At 40.4% G+C, this 19757-nt stretch overlaps 1 protein-coding gene across 6 annotated transcripts in view; it reads left to right on the plus strand.

Moving 5' to 3' along the window:
- The window catches only part of ABHD5 (abhydrolase domain containing 5, lysophosphatidic acid acyltransferase), a 43709-nt gene that overhangs the window by 5487 nt on the left and 18465 nt on the right, over window positions 1-19757 (plus strand). For 3 of the 6 annotated variants that reach the window (XM_061396159.1, XM_061396160.1, XM_061396158.1), the window contains exons 2-3: window positions 16192-16277; window positions 18818-19187. In XM_061396159.1, the coding sequence (XP_061252143.1) occupies window positions 16192-16277; window positions 18818-19187 (456 nt within the window). Of the gene's footprint in view, window positions 1-9643; window positions 11632-16191; window positions 16278-16725; window positions 16844-18817; window positions 19188-19757 lie in introns of those variants that run through there. The other 3 variants (XM_061396161.1, XM_061396162.1, XM_061396163.1) reach the window with 3 other exon arrangements.

A 19757-nucleotide genomic window follows, 5' to 3' on the forward strand; every position in this document is an offset into this window, starting at 1 on the left:
ACTCTTGAGAGTCCCATGGACTGCAAGGAGATCCAACCAGTCCATCCTAAAGGAGATCAGTCTTGAGTGTTCAATGGAAGTACTGATGTTGAAGCTAAAACTCCAATACTTTGGCCACCTGATGCGAAGAGCTGACTGATTTGAAAAGACCCTGATGCTGGGAAAGATTGAAGGCAGGAGGAAAAGGGGATGACAGAGGATAAGATGGTTGGATGGCATCACCAACTCAATGGACATGAGTTTGTGAAAACTCCGGGAGTTGGTGATTGACAAGGAGGCTTTGTGTGCTTCGGTCCATGGGGTCACAAAGAGTTGGACATGACTGAGCAACTGAAGTGAACTGAACTTAGGTATTTAGATTCTTCTGGTCCTCCAGATTAAGAGATGTGGTACTGTCTTTTCACTCTCCCTCCCCCACCTCCATTGATCCAAACACAGAATTTATTACCATGTCCAGTAGCCTTTAAGTCCAGCCACCTTTCCAGCCCCATTGTCACCTGGGGGCCACTTGGTTCAGACTCTCATTACTCCCTTTTCTAAATTATTGCAGGTTTTAGGTACATGTTCTGTGCCTATGCTTTCCACATAACTTAGGTTTTTTAGTTACTTTTACACCCCCAAGAGGCGCAGTCTTATATGTAGCACAGCCACCCACAGTAGAGGGCTTCCCAGGTTGCTCAGTGGTAAAGAATCTGCTGCCAGTGCAGAAGATGCAGGAAATGTGGGTTCGATTCCTGGATCGGGAAGATCCCCTGGAGAAGGAAATGGCAACTCACTCCAGTATTCTTGCCTGGAAAATTCCTTGGACAGAGGAGCCTGGAGGGCTACAGTCCATGGGGTGGCAAAGAGTCAGACACTGTGAGCACTCATGCAGTCAGTCGCACACACAGTGTGGTCTTATTATAGGTCCTCAGCCTGACTTCCAAGCTCTTTGCAGGCAGTGAGGCTGCTAACTTTGGAGTCTTATTTCCTTCCTGTGCTCTGGGCTCAAGCCAAGCTGTGTCTTTCATTGTTTCCTACACATGTTCCTTGTTTACCTCCCATTTTCCCATGACTTGGTTCAGGTTGATTTCTCTGACCCCAAACAGATGGTGATCTCCCTTCTAAGATCCATGGGTGTTTTCCTACACTTTCTTTATGGCGCCTCCATCATGTCCTGTAGTACCGTTTTTCTGCACTTGTTTTGTCAGATCATTGAAGACAAAGCTTTTGTGGTACTCAAATGTCTGGTTGAGTCCAAAGGGGCTTTATAAATAGAAAATTTCAATAAAATTTTAAGAATTAAACATTTCAACTGTTTTAAATTTATGTTGACACAAACATTATGATAAAAAAAGTCCTAGTACTTGATTACTCATTTTGCAGTTGATTTAAATTTTTTCATTCCGAAATATCAAAGTACATCAATAGATACTGTTATAAGAAATTCAAAGTTTAAATTTGACTAGGATGAGTTTGGGCAGTTAGAATCATAAACGTAAATTATCTCAGAGAATTGTGAATATGGTTCTTCTCCTCGACCTTGGATGAACCAACAGGGAACCATGCTTCACTGTTTTGCCTGTTCTCCAAAGTGCCAGTTACAGACCAGCAAATGCAGATGTCATTCCTGTGACAGAGAACCTAACAGAAGATTTTAAAGTCCCATGGGTGGTACACTTAGTATAAACAACACTGACTAATGCCTTTCAGAATCAAATGTGCCTCTGAATGAGTCCTTAAAGCCTGTATTATTATAATAGACATTCAGAAACATTTTATAGTTAGATTTTTGGTCTAATTGCATAGTTCTGTAATTTCTCACTCTTGATTGTGAATCATGAAATAATTGTCTAGAAAAGTGTTTTTTGTTTTTTTTTCTTAAAGTTTATTCAGTTTGAGACTAGGATCTTTAGTTTTTCATTTTCTTTATATAGTGGATAAACTCATTTCGAAACTAACAACAAAATGTAACTTGGTTTTATTAAGCAATGTAAAATCTAAAAGCTCCACGTGTAGCTTCTTAGTTATGTATGTTGGATGATGATGCTATGTCTGGTTCCCCAGAATGGCTTTCCTACTGTCTGCAAAAAGGTATGAAGCAATTGGGGGAAAAGATTTCCAGCACATGGAAAAAGTTATAGGTTAGGAAAATAACCTTAAAAATTGTACAAAAATATTTTTAAATAGAAAAAAAAATGAAGAAAAAATAGTTACAGGTTAAAAAGTTAAAAGAATGCTAATAATGTGTTGAAATATTAATATATTCAAGAGCCTATGTTGTCATTGATCTAATGGTTATGATAATTTGCTTCCCTAGTATCATTTATTTAAAATAAAGTGCCATGTTAATCATTTAAATTATGACTTGTGTGAGACATACTCCTTTTTTTTTTCTTCTTCTTCTTCTTTTCCTGGGCAGGATTTAAGAAGTCATTTCCCAGGAGAAAAAGGTCTTTATTTGCCCAAGGGTTATCATTTTCAGTCTGGAAGTTTTCAGTCATTCACTGGTTAAGGAATTATTTCAGAGGAATACATATATTCATAACTCTAATCAGTTTGGATATTTATAATAAAAATGAAAACCTCATAGTTTCTCTAAGTGAGGTAGATAGAACACTTGCTTAGAGTAGCTTATAGAGAGCAGTAATAAACATAGTTTTCTTTCTTGATGGTACCAGTCAGTATAGGCCATTTTAAACAAACCTGTAATAAAATGAAATTCTCTTTACTTGTAACCTAATTAGAAATGTTATTTAAGTAGCCAAAACTATGTGGAAACTGACCAGACTTCTGTATATTTTCTTCAGAATACTTTGAAACCTTTTTCACTGTTTCACAATATTTACGGTTTGTGCAATTCGTATTTAGTAATACTATGGATACTCAAATGCCTTAGAGAAGAAAACAGGAATTACTAGGAAACTTAAATGTTGATAGCCTATGATACAAGTACAATGTTAATGCTATTTTTAAAAAAAGAGAGAGAGAGAAAGAGTACATAGAAAATTCAGGGGAAAAGTTTCAGTTTTTTTTTTTAGAACTCGGGATACTTAAAATCAGATTCTTGAGTTAACAAACTGTTCATATGCTAAGCACATCTTATTTGGCTTTCCTTAGAGTTGCCACCTTTGGTATAGTGTTTTAAAGCTTTTCTTACTCAGAAGTCTGCTCACTAAAAGTATTGTTTACATGTTACAGGTTGCAAAGCAAGTTTATTTAGTATTTTGTTTAGATGCTTTAGGGCTTGAGTCATCAGCCTTCCTAATGAGGTTGGTTCTCAATAGATAAGTCAGTGTATGATAAAATCTTCCTGATGCCATAGATAGATAGAGTCCCTATTGTGAATGTCTTATCTTTATACTACAGCTGACACTTTTCATCTCTTCTGAAATCAGGGCCTCAGCAACGTATGATGGTGTTAACTGTTTATCTGCTTATTAGAGAAGTTAATTTTTGCTTTTCTATGTATTTCCCAAGGTTCTGAGGAGGCAGCCCTGTATCTTGTTCACTGTATCATGGCCATGGTAAATTGAATTGTTCTTTTGGATTTTGTGCCCTCAGAAGTATGGCTGGACATCTGACAAATTTCAGACTGTGTGCTTAGTTTCAATCTCAGTCTTGCACACAGTAAGCCGAGAAATGCAAAAAGAACTCTGAATGGCATAGGAGATTTTGTGGAAGAGGCAAAGGGTTTCTTTGAAGATGAGGTCAGTTTACCCCAAAGAGAGGAAGTGAGGTTGGATGGGTGTTTTAGAGAGTTGAATCATAGAGGTTGCCAGCTAAGGTGTGGGAACTCATGAGCAAAAACTTATAAACTGAAGGGAGGAAAAGGTAGACCCTTGCTGTCACTCTTTAAAAATGTGCTTTTGAGCCTATTATGCGCTAACACTCAATCCTGTAGAATAACTCTAAGAAAAAAATTAAGGCACTTTATATAAAACATTGTTATCTAGTTAAGGCAAAAACTGATTAGACAGAAACACGAGGGCCAAGGAAGAGAGGTATCTTTACAATTCCATTAACAGTGGAGATAAACTTTTACTGTATTTTGTTAAATATATATTTTTCAGTTTAAATACACTTTAGAAAAACTCCACTTAAAAAAAATTATCTACTTTGTTGAAAAAGCTGCTGTAAAAAACCTGGAGAGTTATTATTGGCCCCTCTTGTGGTTGAAGAGCCCTTGTTTTTAATGTAATGCAATAAAAAGCCTTGCAAACATAAAAACATTATTTTGCCCCTTCTGTTTGAGTTAAGGCAATCACTGGGAGGCAAAATGCATAGACAAGACAATCGTACCCCTTAAAAATTGGTTTTGTGGTGATTGATGAATAGGTGAAGGTAGGCATGATTCCTATATTAACGGCTCCCACGTCACATTTTAAACTCTAGTGCCTTGTGCATAGTAGGCATTCAGAAACTGAAATTTTTTATATATAATTTGAATACTGAAACAAAGATTGCATTTGTGTTTCCTCTGCCCCAATGTGTCTATGTTGTGAGGGGGAACAATAGTAGATTATACTTCATTTTACTTGTATTTGTTGTTTTTGTTGTAGAGAGAAAGAAAAGTCACTCAGTCATGTCTGACTCTTTGAGACCCCATGGACACCAGGCTCCTCTGTCCATGGGATTTTCTAGGCAAGAGTACTGGAGTGGGTTGCCATTTCCTTCTCCAGGGAACTTCCCGACCCAGGGATTGAACCCAGGTCTCCCACGTTGTAGACAGATGCTTTACCGTCTGAGCCACCACTGGCCTCTGATTCTCTTTGGCCAAGAACTGTGCTGTTATTGAGGGGTATTTGCTGGAAAAAATTAATGAAATTGAGTTGTGAGTAACTTCCTATTGGTACTAATTCATGTACTTGTGGCTAGACATAGGTGTTGATGACCATCTTGTCAAGAACTTTTTTTTTTAATTTTAAGCTCTGAAGAGCATGAGATTCTTTTAGTTGCCTGTTAAGCTGCAACTAAAAAACAATAGTTCTAGTTGCAGCTTAGCAGGCAGTTGAATAAATTGAAAATTTCATTGCTGAAGACTTGAGTTGTTTTTCCTTTATAATTTGTCAGTAGTTTACATATTTGCAAATAATCTGATAGTAGTAATGCTTTCTGTTATCTTGATACCTTGATAATAAGTTATAGGTAGCATTTGTCAGAGATGCCTAGAGGTCTTGCTGCTCCTAAACTGCTAAGTCACTTCAGTCGTGTCCAACTCTGTACGACCCCATAGACAGCAGCCCACCAGGCTCCTCCATCCATGGGATTTTCCAGGCAAGAGCACTGGAGTGGGGTGCCATTGCCTTCTCCGGCTTAGAGGTCTTACCTCCTGTTAATTCAGAAGCTTTGAAACTGGTTGCAGAGAATGTTAGGTTGGAGCCTCATTTTAATATAGACTGTTATGGATATTCTGTTCTATCCTTTTTTATTACTGAGGCATAATTGACATATATCTGTGTATTTGTTTCGGGGGTATAACATAATGATTTGGTATTTTTATATATTGTGAAATGATCATCACAGTCCTAGTCTAGTTAACCATGCAAAGTTATAGAATTTTTTTCTTGTGATGACAGCTTTTTTAGATTTGCTCTCTTAGTAGCTTTCAAATATACATACAGTATCAGTAACTATGGTTGCCATGCTATACATTGCATCCCCATGACTTATTTTATAGCTTATTTTATGGCTTACTTATTTTATAGCTTATTTATATTTTACTCCCTTCACCCATTTTTCCCACTCTCCTCCTCTGTCAACCGCCAGTTTACCTCTGAGCTTTATTGTTGTTATAGTTGTTTTGAAAGATTCCACATGTAAGTGAGATCATATGAATTTGTCTTTCTCTGTCTGACTTAATTCACTTAGCATGATACCCCTAGGTTCACCCATGTGGTACAGATGTTAATATTTCACTCTTTATGGCTGAATAATATTCCATTATGCGTATGTTTTGTGTAACGTACACTGTTTCTCTATCAGTTTGTTGATGAACACTTAGGTTTTTTTCCATATCTTGGCCATTGTATTATAGACAATGCTTCAGTGAACACTGGGGTGCATATATCTTTTCAAGTTACTTTTTTTTGTCTTCAGATAAATACCCAGAAGTGGAACTGCTGGATTCTAGGGTAGTTTTATTTTTTGAGGAAACTTCATACTGTTTTCCACCAACAGTGTGCAAGGGTTCCTTTTTCTCCATATTATCTCTAACATTTTTTCTTTCTTACCTTTTTGATACCAGCCATTCTAACAAGTGTGAGAGGATATCTCATTATGGTTTTGATTTACATTTTTCCGATGTTAGTGATCTGAGCATCTTTTCATCTGTCTGTTTGCCATCTGTATGTTGTCTTTGGCAAAACGTGTATTCAGATCCTCTGCCCATTTTTTAACTGGACTTTTTTTTTTTCACTGTTGAGTTGCATGAGTTCTTTATGTATTTTGGATATTACCTCTTATCAAATTTATGATTTTCAGATATCTTCTCCCATTTTGTAGGTTGCCTTTTCGTTTTGTTGAGGGTTTCCTTTGCTGCGCAGAAGCTTTTTAGTTTGATGTAGTTGCACTTGTTTATTTTTGCTTTCGTTGTGTTCTTTAAAAACTGATACCTGAGTGTTTGGCTTCCAATCAGCCTAAATCTAGGTGCTGACTGAGATCCTCCCCTTTGGGACCCTGTGTTGGCATACCCTCAACTACTGGGAACTAGTTAAAATAAAATTAGCTTCTTGGACAATCACAAAGGGTTGAAAGACAGCCAGGAGCTAGGGCAGGGCTGAACACTAAGATTCATCTCTTGCAACCAACTCTTTACCCTTTCAGAGAAGTGATTGTTTTTCATCTAATGCATAGAAACCAACACAGAGAATCAAGCAAAGTGAAGAAACAAAGGAATATGTTTCAAACGAAAAAACATGATAAAACCTCAGAGGGGGAAAAAACCCTACCGAAATAGAGATAAGTGCTATAGGACCACAGTCATAAGCCTCCCTACTGTCCCCGGATCTGGAGGTGTCCTCTGGGCAGCAGTCACACAAATCAGGGCTCCAGAGGATTGGACGAGCTCCCTTCTGGAGGATGCTGGTGAGCTATGGCATGGCAGAGGGTGAGTGTAAAAAGGCATCCCCCAGCCTGTGCTCCGCGAACGCACCTCTGTAGTTGCTCATGTGTGCCACACCAGAAACCTGCTTCTGAGGCCAAAACTCCTGGACAAATAAACAGGCCTCTTCTGAGAGAGATGAGGGGTGTGTTTTGTCTGTGTTGGTGTCCTGGGGGTGATAGTCTTCAAGAACTGTCTCTGTGATTGTTACAGCCCCACGGCACCCAGGAACACAAGCCCCTCTGACTGCCAGAGCCAGGGGAAAGAAGGGGTGTCCTCTGGATAGCAGACCTAAAAACTGGGTCACCAAACAGAAGATGGCAGGGAGCAGGAAGATGATGTCCACCAGTCTCCATCCCTGGGGAGCATCCCAGCAGGCCCCTGCCCCTTCTGCCGTCGCTTTAAGACTAGGAAGTGAGTCTCTCACATGAAGCCGGGGTGCTTTCAGGGGGCTGCTTCTGGGCTGGGCCCTGGTGCCTGTGAGGCTACACACAAGCCCTTTGAGAACCATTCTTTGGTATCCACACCCCACGTGTGTCATGGCCTTGAGCCTTAAAACCAGACGTTTTGGGGGCTCATCTTTCAGGTGCCAGTCTTCAAAGCCAGGGAGCCCTATGTGAGTTATGAGCTGTTTGCTCCTCAGGGAGAAGCTCTGGGTTTTGCGTTACCTCCTTATTGTGGGTAGCTGCACTATATAGTCAGAGAAGGCAATGGCACCCATTCCAGTACTCTTGCCTGGAAAATCCCATGGACGGAGGAGCCTGGTGGGCTGCAGTCCATGGGGTCACTAAGAGTCGGATACGACTGAGCAACTTCACTTTCACTTTTCACTTTCATGCACTGGAGAAGGAAATGGCAACCCACTCCAGTGTTCTTGCCTGGAGAATCCCAGGGACGGTGGAGCCTGATGGGCTGCCGTCTATGGGGTCACACAGAGTCGGACACAACTGAAGTGACTTAGCAGCAGCAGCAGCAGCATTTATGGTGAGATTGTCTCAGCCTTTCCCACCTGCTTCGAAGTGGTTTCTCTCTGGTTTCCCCCTTTTATGGAGGGCTTGCTCAGCCAGCTTTTAGGTTGTTGTCAGAGGAGACTGTTCCATCTATAGCTGTGGATTCAGTGTATGCGTGGGGGAGATGAGAGTGGGATCTTCCATTTAGAACTGGAACCCCAGCATTCCTCTTTTCACATATTGTCTCCACAGTATAACCCACCTGCCGTGAAAACCTGACCAAGTAAGTACATTGGCTTATGTTGTTCAGTCGCTCAGTCATGTCTGACTCTTTTGTGGCCCCATGGACTGTAGCCCGCTAGACTCCTCTGTCCATGGGATTTCCCAGGGGAGGATACTGGAATGGGTTACCATTTCCTGCTCCAGGGGATCTTCCTGAAGCAGGGATCGAACCTGAGTCTCTTGCATCTCCTTGATTGGCAGGTGGGTTCTTTACGCCCTGAGCTACCTGGGAAGCTCACACCTGCTTAGAGTCCTGTCCTGTAATCCTCTGTGTGTATGTGTGTTCATATGCATACATACATACATAGTTATGAAACTTACTATGAAGTCTTTATATCTAAAGACAAGAAGAAATTTGACTAGCAGATAAAAAGGAAAAATTTATGTATATGAAGAAATAAGTGTGAAGCACCAGGCTTCTGATCACCTTCCTAAATTGTTCATTCTGTTGATTACCCTTTTCTTGACTGACCTTTTTGCACTGACATTTGTTTGTTTTTTGTTTTGTTTTGGGAGGTTCAGGCCTGTAACTTGCCCACGTCCTATCTTCTAATGAGAACCTGTGGTACTGGAGGTGCTCTCTGCCTATAGAAACGATCCTCATTTGCCTTCCTTCATCTGCTTCTTTTATTTCTTATGACCAAGGCCTTCATTTCACACACACAGTTATGAAGCACTCACATGGCCATCAGCCAGTTAGTGTTTTTGGCACTGGCATTATAAGAATGATGTTAAACGTGGGTTTAGCATTCGTTACGCTCACAGTGCAATAGGGCAGATAAATAACGTAAACAAGTAACCAGAGCAATAATACTAACTGTATATGTGACAAGGGTCAGAGGAGTGACTAATGACACTTGGCATCAGGATCAGGGACAGTAAGTATCTCAGAAAAGACAAGGTGTTCTGGACAGAGGCAGAGCCACAGAGGCATAAAATATTATGAAATTTGGGGAGTTATGAGGTACTGAAAAAGTACAGTGTGAAAAGACAAGATGGGGAGAGGTTAATCTATGGATGGAATGTGAAGCATTTTCTGCGCGGCTCTAAGGAATATGACTTTGTTCTATAGGTAATGACAACTCCTCAGACGTTTTAAGGAATGTGGTCGCCTGAGAAAAAAGAGTTTTGAAGTCACTCAGTTCAAGTCACACCTCTATGTCGTTTACTTACAGATGGCATCACCGACTCAATGGACATGGGTTTGGGTGGACTCCGGGAGTTGGTGATGGACAGGGAGTCCTGGCGTGCTGCGGTTCATGGGATAGCAAAGAGTCAGACATGACTGTGCAACTGAACTGAACTGAACTGAACTTGCTAGTGGTATACTCTTGGGCTTTTTGCTTGACATTTCTGAACCTCAGTGTTCACATCTGTGAAATGGGTGTAGCCTGAACTGAGAGTATCTTGGATTATGAGTGACTTAATCATTCAGCAAACTTTATTTATTGAGCACCTGTTATACATAATGCCTAGAGAAATTTTATAGGGAAGGGAAATGCAGTAGGATGAGCCTACAAACCCTAGAAAAATGGGGTAGATGCTGTATCACCCTATTCAGAACTTAGCATGTTTTTCTATTCAATGTTATTCTTTTCTTTTTTAAAGATTTGTTGTTGTTGTTGTGAACCATTATGAAAGTCTTTATTGAATTTGTCACATTATTGCTTCTGTTTTATGTTGTCATTTTTTGGCCACAAGGCATGTGGGGTCTGAGCTCCCCAACCAGGGATTGAACCCACACCCCTGGCATTAGAAGGTGAAGTCTTAACCACTGGACCATTACCGAAGTCCCTCACAGCTATTCTTACTCCTGTATTCTCTATTGTTATTGGTGGCACCTCAGACAGAAACCTAGGAATCCTCTAGTATCCCTTCTTTGTAACCAATTATCAAATTCAGACTGTTTACCTTTTTTTTTTTTTTTGGTGTAAAATTTTATTATGATGAAATACACTTAAGTTTTTATGTATTCATTTGCTGAATTTTGACTTACATGCATACATCCATGTAACCCAATTGTATATTAAGATGGAGAGCTTCACAGTCATCCACTTCTAATTCATTGCAAGCAGTACACTTAAGGTGAAGCAAAAAACTTCATATCATGAATGTGTATTAATATGCTAGGTATTGGGATAGAAACTGAGCATTCAGTGAGTCCTTACCTTCAGAGATCTTTCAGTTAGGTGAGGATACTGATGAATAAATGTGAGCTTGAGGACACAACTTGAGAATTAAGAAAATAGAGCTTGATTACAGGAGTCCATCCTGCCACCTTGATCTAACCCTTTTTTGGGTATGTGGGAGAAATGGAATCTAATCTGAGGTTGATAAGAGTCTAATGAATCATGGGAAGAAGGGGAGAGGTGTATTCCAAGGATATTCAGGTCCAGGAAGCAAGAGGATTGGGAATGTTATATGTCTAGAGGACAGAGAATAAGAAATGCCAAAACTGCCATTAAAGCTTCAAGTGAAAGGCTGAAGCAGGGCTGCAGTTCCCAGTGCAGGTCATCTAGAAGCAGCCTTACCTTTGAGGCAAGCAGTTTATGTAAAATGACGATTCTCTGTCAATTCTTATCTTTGCGCTCCCTCTGAACCTCATATAAAACTCTTATTTTATGCCTCATCAATGTTAGTGAATCATAGCTATTGTTGTCAGTATAATATCAACTACTGTTTATTGAGTGTATTTACTCTATCTTAGAACATACTTCCTGCTTCAGAAGACATGTGGCAGTGGGAAGGCATGTAGTAGGGGCACAGGTAACTGGAGTACTGCTGCTCGGGTGAGGAATACCAGCAGCCACGGGAACCGTGAGAGACTAGGAAAGAGTTTTTCCCTTAGAGCCTACATTGGGAGGGTGGCCTTGCCAGCAGCTAGGTTTCAGCCCAGTGACACTGAATTCAGACTTTGGGTCTCCAGAGCTGTGACAGAATGAATTTCTGTGGCTTAAGCATGTGGTAATTTGTTAGAGCAGCCATTGGAAACAGTGCCCTTGTCACCTCGCCACATGCATGGCATACTTCATTATGTACATGTGCTCATGCCTTTCTTACACGGGGACTGCCTGAACCACCACTGCAGCTTTCGAAATATCCTCTGGTTTCGGTTCAAGATGGTGGAGTAGAAGGCTGTGTGCTCATCTCCTCCTGCGAGAGCACCAAAATTGCAACTAGCTGTTGAACAGCCATCAACAGGAGGATGCTGGAACCCACCAAAAGAAAGATACCCCACATCCAAAGACAAAGAAGAAGTCACAGCAAGATGATAGGAGGGGGGCGATCACAATAAAATGAAAATCCCAAACCCACCAGGTGGGTGATCCACAGGCTAGAGAATAATAATGCCAATGAAGTTCTCACACTGTTGTGAAGGTTCTGAACCCTACATGAGGCTTCCCAGCCTGGGGATCTGACAAAGGGAATCTGGCCTTGAGGGCCAGCGGGATTCAATTATAGCCTTTCCAGAGGACTGAGGGAAAACAGACTCCAGTCTTTGAGGGCACAAACAAAATTTTGAACACACGAAGACCCAGAGGAGAGCAGCAGTAACCCCACCGGAGACTGAACCAAAACTAGTGTTGGAGGGCCTCCTCTGGAGGTGTGGGTTTGAGGGGCTCACTGCAGGAATGGGGGCACTGGAAGGGCCCCCTTGGCGTAAAGCCTCTTGGAGTTCACCATTAATCCTACCATAGAGTCTGTAGACCCCAGGGCTGGGTTGCCCCAGGCCAAACAACTACCAGGGAGGGAGTGCAACCCTACTTATCAGCAGATAATTGGGTTAAAGCTTTACTGAGCAAGGCCCTGCTTGCCAGAGTAAGACCCAATTTTTCCCATGCCAGTCCCACCCATCAGGAAGCTTACACAAGCCTCTTAGCCTCACCCATCAGAGGACAGACAGAAGCACAGTTTTGCAGTGGCTAAAACAAAAACTGTATTACAGAAAGTTAACCACGATGAAAAAGCAGAAAGTTATGTCCCAGATGAAGGGACAAGATAAAACCCCAGAAAAACAACTAAATGAAGTGGAGATAGGTAACCTTCCAGAAAAAGAATTCAGAATAATGATAGTGAAGAAGATCCAGGATCTTGGGAAAAGAATGGAGGCAAAGATTGAGAAGATATGAGAAATGTTTACCAAGGACTTAGAAGAATTAAAGAACAAGCAAACAGAGATGAAGAATACACTGCTACTGCTAAGTCGCTTCAGTCGTGTCCAACTCTATACGACCCCATAGACGGCAGCCCACCAGGCTCCCCCATCCCTGGGATTCTCAAGGCAAGAACACTGGAGTGGGTTGCCATTTCCTTCTCCAATGCATGAAAGTGAAGAGTGAAAGTGAAGTCGCTCAGTCGTGTCCGACTCTTAGCAACCCCATGCACTGCAGCCTACCAGGCTCCTGCATCTAGAAGGAACCAATAGCAGAATAACTGAGGCAGAAGAATGGATAAATGAACTTGAGGACAGAATGGTGGAAACACTGCCACAGAAGAGAATATAGAAAATAGAATGAAAAGAAATGAAGACAGCCTAAGAGACCCTCTGGGACTACATTAAACACACCTGCATTCACACTGTAAGGGTCCCAGAAGGAGAAAAGAGAGAGAGAGGACCTGAGAAAATAGTTGAAGAGATAATAGCTGGAAACTTCCCAAACATGGCAAAGCAAATAGTCAACCAAGTTCTGGCAGCACAGAGAGTCCCAGGAAGGATAAATCCAAGGAGGAACACGCTGAGACACATAGTGATCAAACTGACAAAATTTAAAGACAGAGATAAAATATTAAAACTGAAAAGGAAAAAAATGACAAATAACATACATGGGAATCCCCATCAGGCTGTCAGCTGATTTCTCAGCAGAAACTCTACAAGCCAGAAGGAAATGGCATGATAGATTTAAAGTGATGAAAGGGAAGAACCTACAACCAAGGATACTCTACCAAGCAAGACTCCTTCAGATTTGATGGAGAAATCAAAAGCTTTTCAGACAAGCAAAAGTTAAGAGAATTCAGCAGCACCAAACCAGCGTTACGACAGATGCTAAAGGAACTTCTCTAGGCAGGAAACAGTAGAAGGAAAAGACTTAACAAGAAATAGACCCAAAACAATTAAGAAAATGGTAATAGGATCATGCTGCTGCTGCTGCTAAGTCGCTTCAGTCGTGTCCGACTCTGTGCTACCCCATAGACTGCAGGCCACCAGGCTCCCCCATCCCTGGGATCCTCCAGGCAAGAACACTGGAGTGGGTTGCCATTTCCTTCTCCAATGCATGGAAGTGAAAAGTGCAAGTGAAGTCGCTCAGTCGTGTCCGACTCTAGCGACCCCATGGACTGCAGCCTACCAGGCTCCTCCGTCCATGGGATTTTCCAGGCAAAAGTACTGGAGTGGGGTGCCATCGCCTTCTCCAAATAGGATCATGCATATCGATAATTACCTTAAATGTAAATGGATTAAATGCACCAACCAAAAGGCTGGGTGGATGCAAACATGTGCATGTATGCCCTTCCACTTACCACACCACTCTGCTCGACCCTCCCTCAATTGTATGTAATTATTTTATATTGTTAATCATGTTCCAATTATGGCTTGCAGTCGTAATTATCTTTTATTTTTTGTCTATTTTATTGTGAAAACTGATAAATATCTTTTACTATTGTGATTATATAACTATGATCACAGTATTACTCACTTAATACTATGTATCATGATTGATCAACAGGAAAATAATAGAACTCTGTATCACCAAAACTAGGATCCAGTAGAAGAACCTGTCATCACTTTTTAAAATCCAGATGCATATCAGAATTATCTTGAAATTTTTTGAAAAGTGCAAATGGTCAGGTATTGCTTTTTTTCTCCACAGCTCCAGATATGTTTCTAATGAGCAGTCATGTTTAAAAACAACTGGACTATATGATGATCTTTTACTTTTATCTAGTTTGTTTCATTTTTTCTGTTTCATATTCAGTGCTCCCATTTCATTTAGTTTATGTTCTCCAGTTTCTCCATCTCTTCTTTTTTGGGGGGATGTTCTTTCTTGAGCCTTTATCAAGTGTAGTAGAAAAGCTTTTGTATACATATATATATATATATGTATGATATATGTATTTGATAAACATGAATTTTTGCCTAATTGGAAAAATTATGACATTTTGATTCTATTTGTTTGACTTAGTATGAATAGAATGCTTGATTTCTAATTAAAAAATAGATATGCAACAAGCAACAAACGTTTACTGTATAACATAGGGAACTGTAGTCAATATCTTGTAATAACCTATGATGGAAAATAAATTCAAAAATAATATGTGTGTATTTGTATACCTTGTATACCTGATTACCTTGCTGTGCACCTGAAGCATTGTAAGTCCACTATACCTCAATAAAATATATTTTTTAAAAAAAAAGAAAGAAACACCCTATTTTTGAAGATCCAGTCCAAAAACAACATCCTGATCCCTTTAGGGAGAATAAATCACTGTTAGCTCTGTTTGGTAACTGATACGCCTGAAGTGAATAGAATAGTTCCGTAAAGATAGTGTGTGCTTAATAAGTAACTGTAGAGTGAGCTCGTTCTATCATGTATTAGAATTGTTGGGTCTCCTGTTTCTTACATTAAATTTTTTTTGCTTTTTTTATTTTTAAAATTGAGATATAATTAACATGTTACATTAAGTTCAAGATATACAGTGTATTGATTTATCCATTTATATATTGCAGCGTGATTCCCACCATAGCTTGGCTATCACCTCTACCACATCACACAATTCTCTTTTTTGTGTGTGGTGAGAACATTTAAGATCTAGTCTCTTAGTTACGAAGTCTACAGTACAGTATTGTTGACTATAATCACTATGCCATGCATTCAATCTCCAGGACTTATTCATCTTCTAGTTGTAAGTTCTTACCCTCACCTGGTTTAATTTTTCCTTATTCCTCACCTTCTTGTCTCCATCCCTGTTGCCCGAGCCTTCATTCTGGCTGTCGCGTCTCTTCTGGAATCTGCTTCATCTTCTCGAATTCATTTCCTCTCATGAGAAAGGTCACACTTTAAGCGATACTGGTAGGTGCTGAGCTCTTGGGGACTGTCAGGTGACCGCTGATGCCCCGCGTCGTGCCAGGATGTGCCTACGTTCTGCTGCTGAGTCAGGATCTGAAGGCTCCTCCTCTGTTTGCTTTGCTACAAGCCTCACTGTGCCTTTCCTCACCTCTTGCCCAAGGCCTGCTTGCTTGTTCTCTCCCTAGCTATCTTCTCCAGATGCCTGGGACATTCTCATCATTTGCTGTTTGCTGGAATCCAAAGCTTTTAATAGTTAACTGGGTCATGCTATGGTAGATTGAACATGGGCCCGACCTCTGCGTTTGTTTTAGGAATGTGTTCTACTCTTAACCATAAGATTTGAAGCCTTTTTTTTTTTTTTTAATCTCATTCTTTAATAAGGTTTCTCTTCTCTCTGCCCTCATAGAAAGTGTGTTTTATATTTGCTGTGAACCTGCCATTGAAATGATCGAACTCATGGTCTTTGACTTTCTGTACTTCCACCCTGATGAGAAACTGTCTTGCAGTGGGGTGGGGGGATGCCTTTTTTCTCTTTTCTTGTTCTGTCCATTTTTAGTCTACTTGACTGTGTGGAGTGTGACTATCCGTGAAGGTAAGATGGACTTTGAGATCTACATGGAGGTTCTCAGGTTGAAGGTCTCCGTATCTCAGTTCTCTATCACAGTGCTATGTACCTATTTGTGAATTTGTCACCTGCAGACAGCTTCCTCATCACACAGTGAACTTTCTATTCTGCTTTTCTTCTCCCTGGGCAACAGTTGGGAGTTGAGAATAGCATGAACTCACCTCTTTGTATTTTGTTTTGATGCTCTAGGTCAGGATGGCTAACTGGTTGGCTTCCCACATGGTGCCCTACATCAACCTCACACCTTAAAGAAGCTGAAGAGAAAATTTTAAAATGTAAGGTTTTCTTCTTATAAGTGAACTGAGCCATTTACTAAAATAGGTCCAATATACTGCATTGTCTTGAAACTGAAGATAAGATTCTGTGGTGTGTTAGTTGTTGGCAAAAGAACTTTTTTTTTTCCTTTTTCATGTCATCAGTAAGTGTGTAAGTGTGGAAAGAAGGCAAGGGTTCTCAAACCTTTTGTCTTGAGGTCCTTTTATACTCTTTAATTAAGAAGTACCCCAAGGGTCTTTGTTTAGTGGTTATAGCTATCAATAGTTACTGTATTAAAAATTAAAACTGTATAAATTAAACTATGATAACTTATCAATTTACTTTAAAACCCTAGCAATAAATGCAGTTTAAATAACGTTTTCTAAAAATAGCTACTTTCTGAACAAATGTATCAAGACAAGTAACATTGTTTATAAGTTTACAGATCTGTTTAATGTCTGGCTTAAGGTAAGGCCCCTGGATGCCTATATGTGCTTCTGCATTTAGACTGTTGGTCATCACTTACCATGTGTTCTCTGGAAGGCTCCACTGTATACCCATCAGAGAATGAGAGTGGAAAAAACAGGTAAAGTCTGAGACTGTTTTGAAAATAGTTTTGACCTGGGAAAGCCTCCCAAAAGGGTCCCCAACTCACCAGAGGTCCCCAGACTGTGCTTTGGGAGCAGCCTGCAGGTGCTGCAGCGCAAGCAGCCTTGTCTGTTGGAATAGATAGTGGAGTATAGCCATGTAACCTGGTCTAGGCCCAGGGCTGCAGCTGGGGCTTACAGGATCTTGGGCAAGTCCCTTTTCTCAGTCTTCTAGTTTTTGCCTATAAGAGGAAGTGGCTGTGTTGATCCTTAGAATTCTTTCTGGTTCTAGGATTGTAGGATTCTTTATGTTGACATTCATAGTAGTATGGAAACTTTTTTGTTTTTGTTGTTTTTTGTGAGTGCTGAAGTTTACCCAAATGTGTACTCTCAGAATATTCCTAGGTATCTGTGGATATACTTTCAAGTAATGTTGTTTACTGGGCAGTTTTGTTTAGAGGAGGAGGTTAAGTGGTGTACATCAGTGATTATTGTATATGTTTGTGCAGATACTTACACCTATTTTTTATCTTCTCTGCCACAAATGAATTTCGTTGTAAATTTGAATGATTCAGGAATAAGTGACTGTAACTGGATATATCCCTGGAAGGGGACATTTAGCCTTTTTACATGTATTTTTAACATGAAACTCCATTAGGTAATCTTGTTCTCTCCAAAGCTGGGAAGGTTGTCATTGTGGTTTACTAAATGAAAAAATTCTTGTCAGGAGATTTAAAAAAAAAAAAAAAGGGCAGGAGCACTAGGCACTCATTTCATGTATCTGATGAACATAATGATTTCCTCCTGCTAGGTTCTAGGGCTGCAGATAGGAGAATTGGCCCCTGCTCCAATGTCAGACACAGGAGCGCCAACTAATACAGTGAGATGAGCTCTCATAGAGGTCACAGGTAGTTTTTATAGGAATACTCACACAATGTCTGTGTTCAGAATGCCAGGGTGGTTGGGCTTGGCACTAACACCAGCTCACCTCCCTCTCCAGACTGCTGTCATTTCCCCTCACTCAGGTAATGTGGACTTTGTTAATATTCTCAACAAATGCTGGGTTTCCCTTTTGGCCACCATGTGGGGACAAAACCGGAAATGATTTCTCAGGTTAAAGGAAAGAGACTTGCGGTTCTCCACTATTTGTCCACTGTAGACATATATGCACAAATCCTTAAGGGATGTATCTAAAGTGTAGCTGTTCAGTTGATAATGTGAGGTAAAAGGGTTTCAAATTAGTTCCATCTTTAGTCAGTTTGGGGGGAAATTTAAAGTATTTAGTCCTGTAGCACTGAGGATAAGAAAGATGTTTTATCTACACAACTGTGATTATTTATTTTCTCTGGAGTATTTACTTTTGTGGATCTGAACTCAGACTACCTAGCACTCCCATTGAAGAGTTCCTGCCATGCCCTGTGATCTTTTTCTACTAAACCTTGTGGTGACTTCAGATTTCAACACATGTTCAATACGCATACTGTTAATCCTTCCCTAAATTCATGATGACGTTTTAGGAAAAAGTATTTCTTTTGAGTCTGACTTCAATCTTTAATGCTTAATCTTCAAGTGTTCTACACATACAAGGTACTATTACTTTGTTATTGTCGGTAAAGCCACAGACCTTAAAATAATGGATTCAGTGACCACTGTGTCCCTGTCTAGCACCCTCCACTGATGGATGTGGAAGGAAGTCCAAAGAGCTAATATGACTTGCCAGGAAACCTAGGACACAGGTACTTGAGACTTGTCTGAGATAGCTCTTCCTGCGAAAGTGTGAGATATGGTCATTAAGAATTACTTGGTTCAATAAAATGTGTACATTTTTTTTTAAGGGCTGACATAATAAAGGCTAAAATCATGTAAATGCATACTAGGTGGTTCCTAGATGATTAATTTCCCATTGCTCTGAGACTACTCCCCTTCTCAGAAGTCGTGAGGCTAAACAATTTCTCTTTCTATGTTTCTGTTAGGTGTCCCCTGCACATACAAAAAAGAACCTGTTCGTATATCTAATGGAAATAAAATATGGACGCTGAAGCTCTCTCATATTTCAAATAAGACTCCGCTTGTCCTCCTCCATGGTTTTGGAGGAGGTCTTGGACTCTGGGCACTGAATTTTGGCGATCTTTGCACCAATAGACCTGTCTATGCTTTTGACCTGCTGGGCTTTGGACGAAGTAGTCGACCCAGATTTGACAGTGACGCAGAAGAAGTGGAAAATCAGTTTGTGGAATCCATTGAAGAGTGGCGATGTGCCCTTGGACTGGACAAAATGATCTTGCTTGGACACAACCTAGGTGGGTTCCTGGCTGCTGGTTACTCACTGAAGTACCCATCCAGGTGAGTAGGGGTGTCAGAAGAGAGGCACCCAGGCATCCGTTTCCAGTTCCCCTCTTTGGTGGTGGTTGGTGTCTGATCCTTTGAAAACAGACATTCTCTTAAAGGACCCTGTAGGTAGAACAGCCACAGCTGATGGCCAGTTTAGTAGCAGAAATAATATTGTCAGGTTTTCCTGTTATATCTGCTACGTAGGAGGCTTGTGAAAGGACTTTGTATTTATTAGAACATACACAATTTAAGCCACAAGTAAAAACTGTTGTGCTGTTATTATTTACAGTTATTATCATCATTAGACCTATGGATCCAGCAGGCTTTTCCTAGTCTTTTCTAGGTTTCAGGAAGCAGCAGTAAGAAACCAGAGAAATTAGAACACATAGGCTCTCATGCTGTCTTAAGGCTTAGAGGAAATCACTTAACTCTAAATTTTAGTTTCCTCATCTCTAAGCTACAGAAAATATACCCACATTATATCTTGTAGCATTTTTATTCTACTGTGCCCTAACCTTTATTGCTATAGAATTTTTTTTTCAGAGTCATTCAATTAATGATTGTTTACTTCAGAATCTTTGT

The sequence above is a fragment of the Bos javanicus genome, chromosome 22 (assembly GCF_032452875.1).
Source record: "Bos javanicus breed banteng chromosome 22, ARS-OSU_banteng_1.0, whole genome shotgun sequence".
Taxonomy (NCBI): domain Eukaryota; kingdom Metazoa; phylum Chordata; class Mammalia; order Artiodactyla; family Bovidae; genus Bos; species Bos javanicus.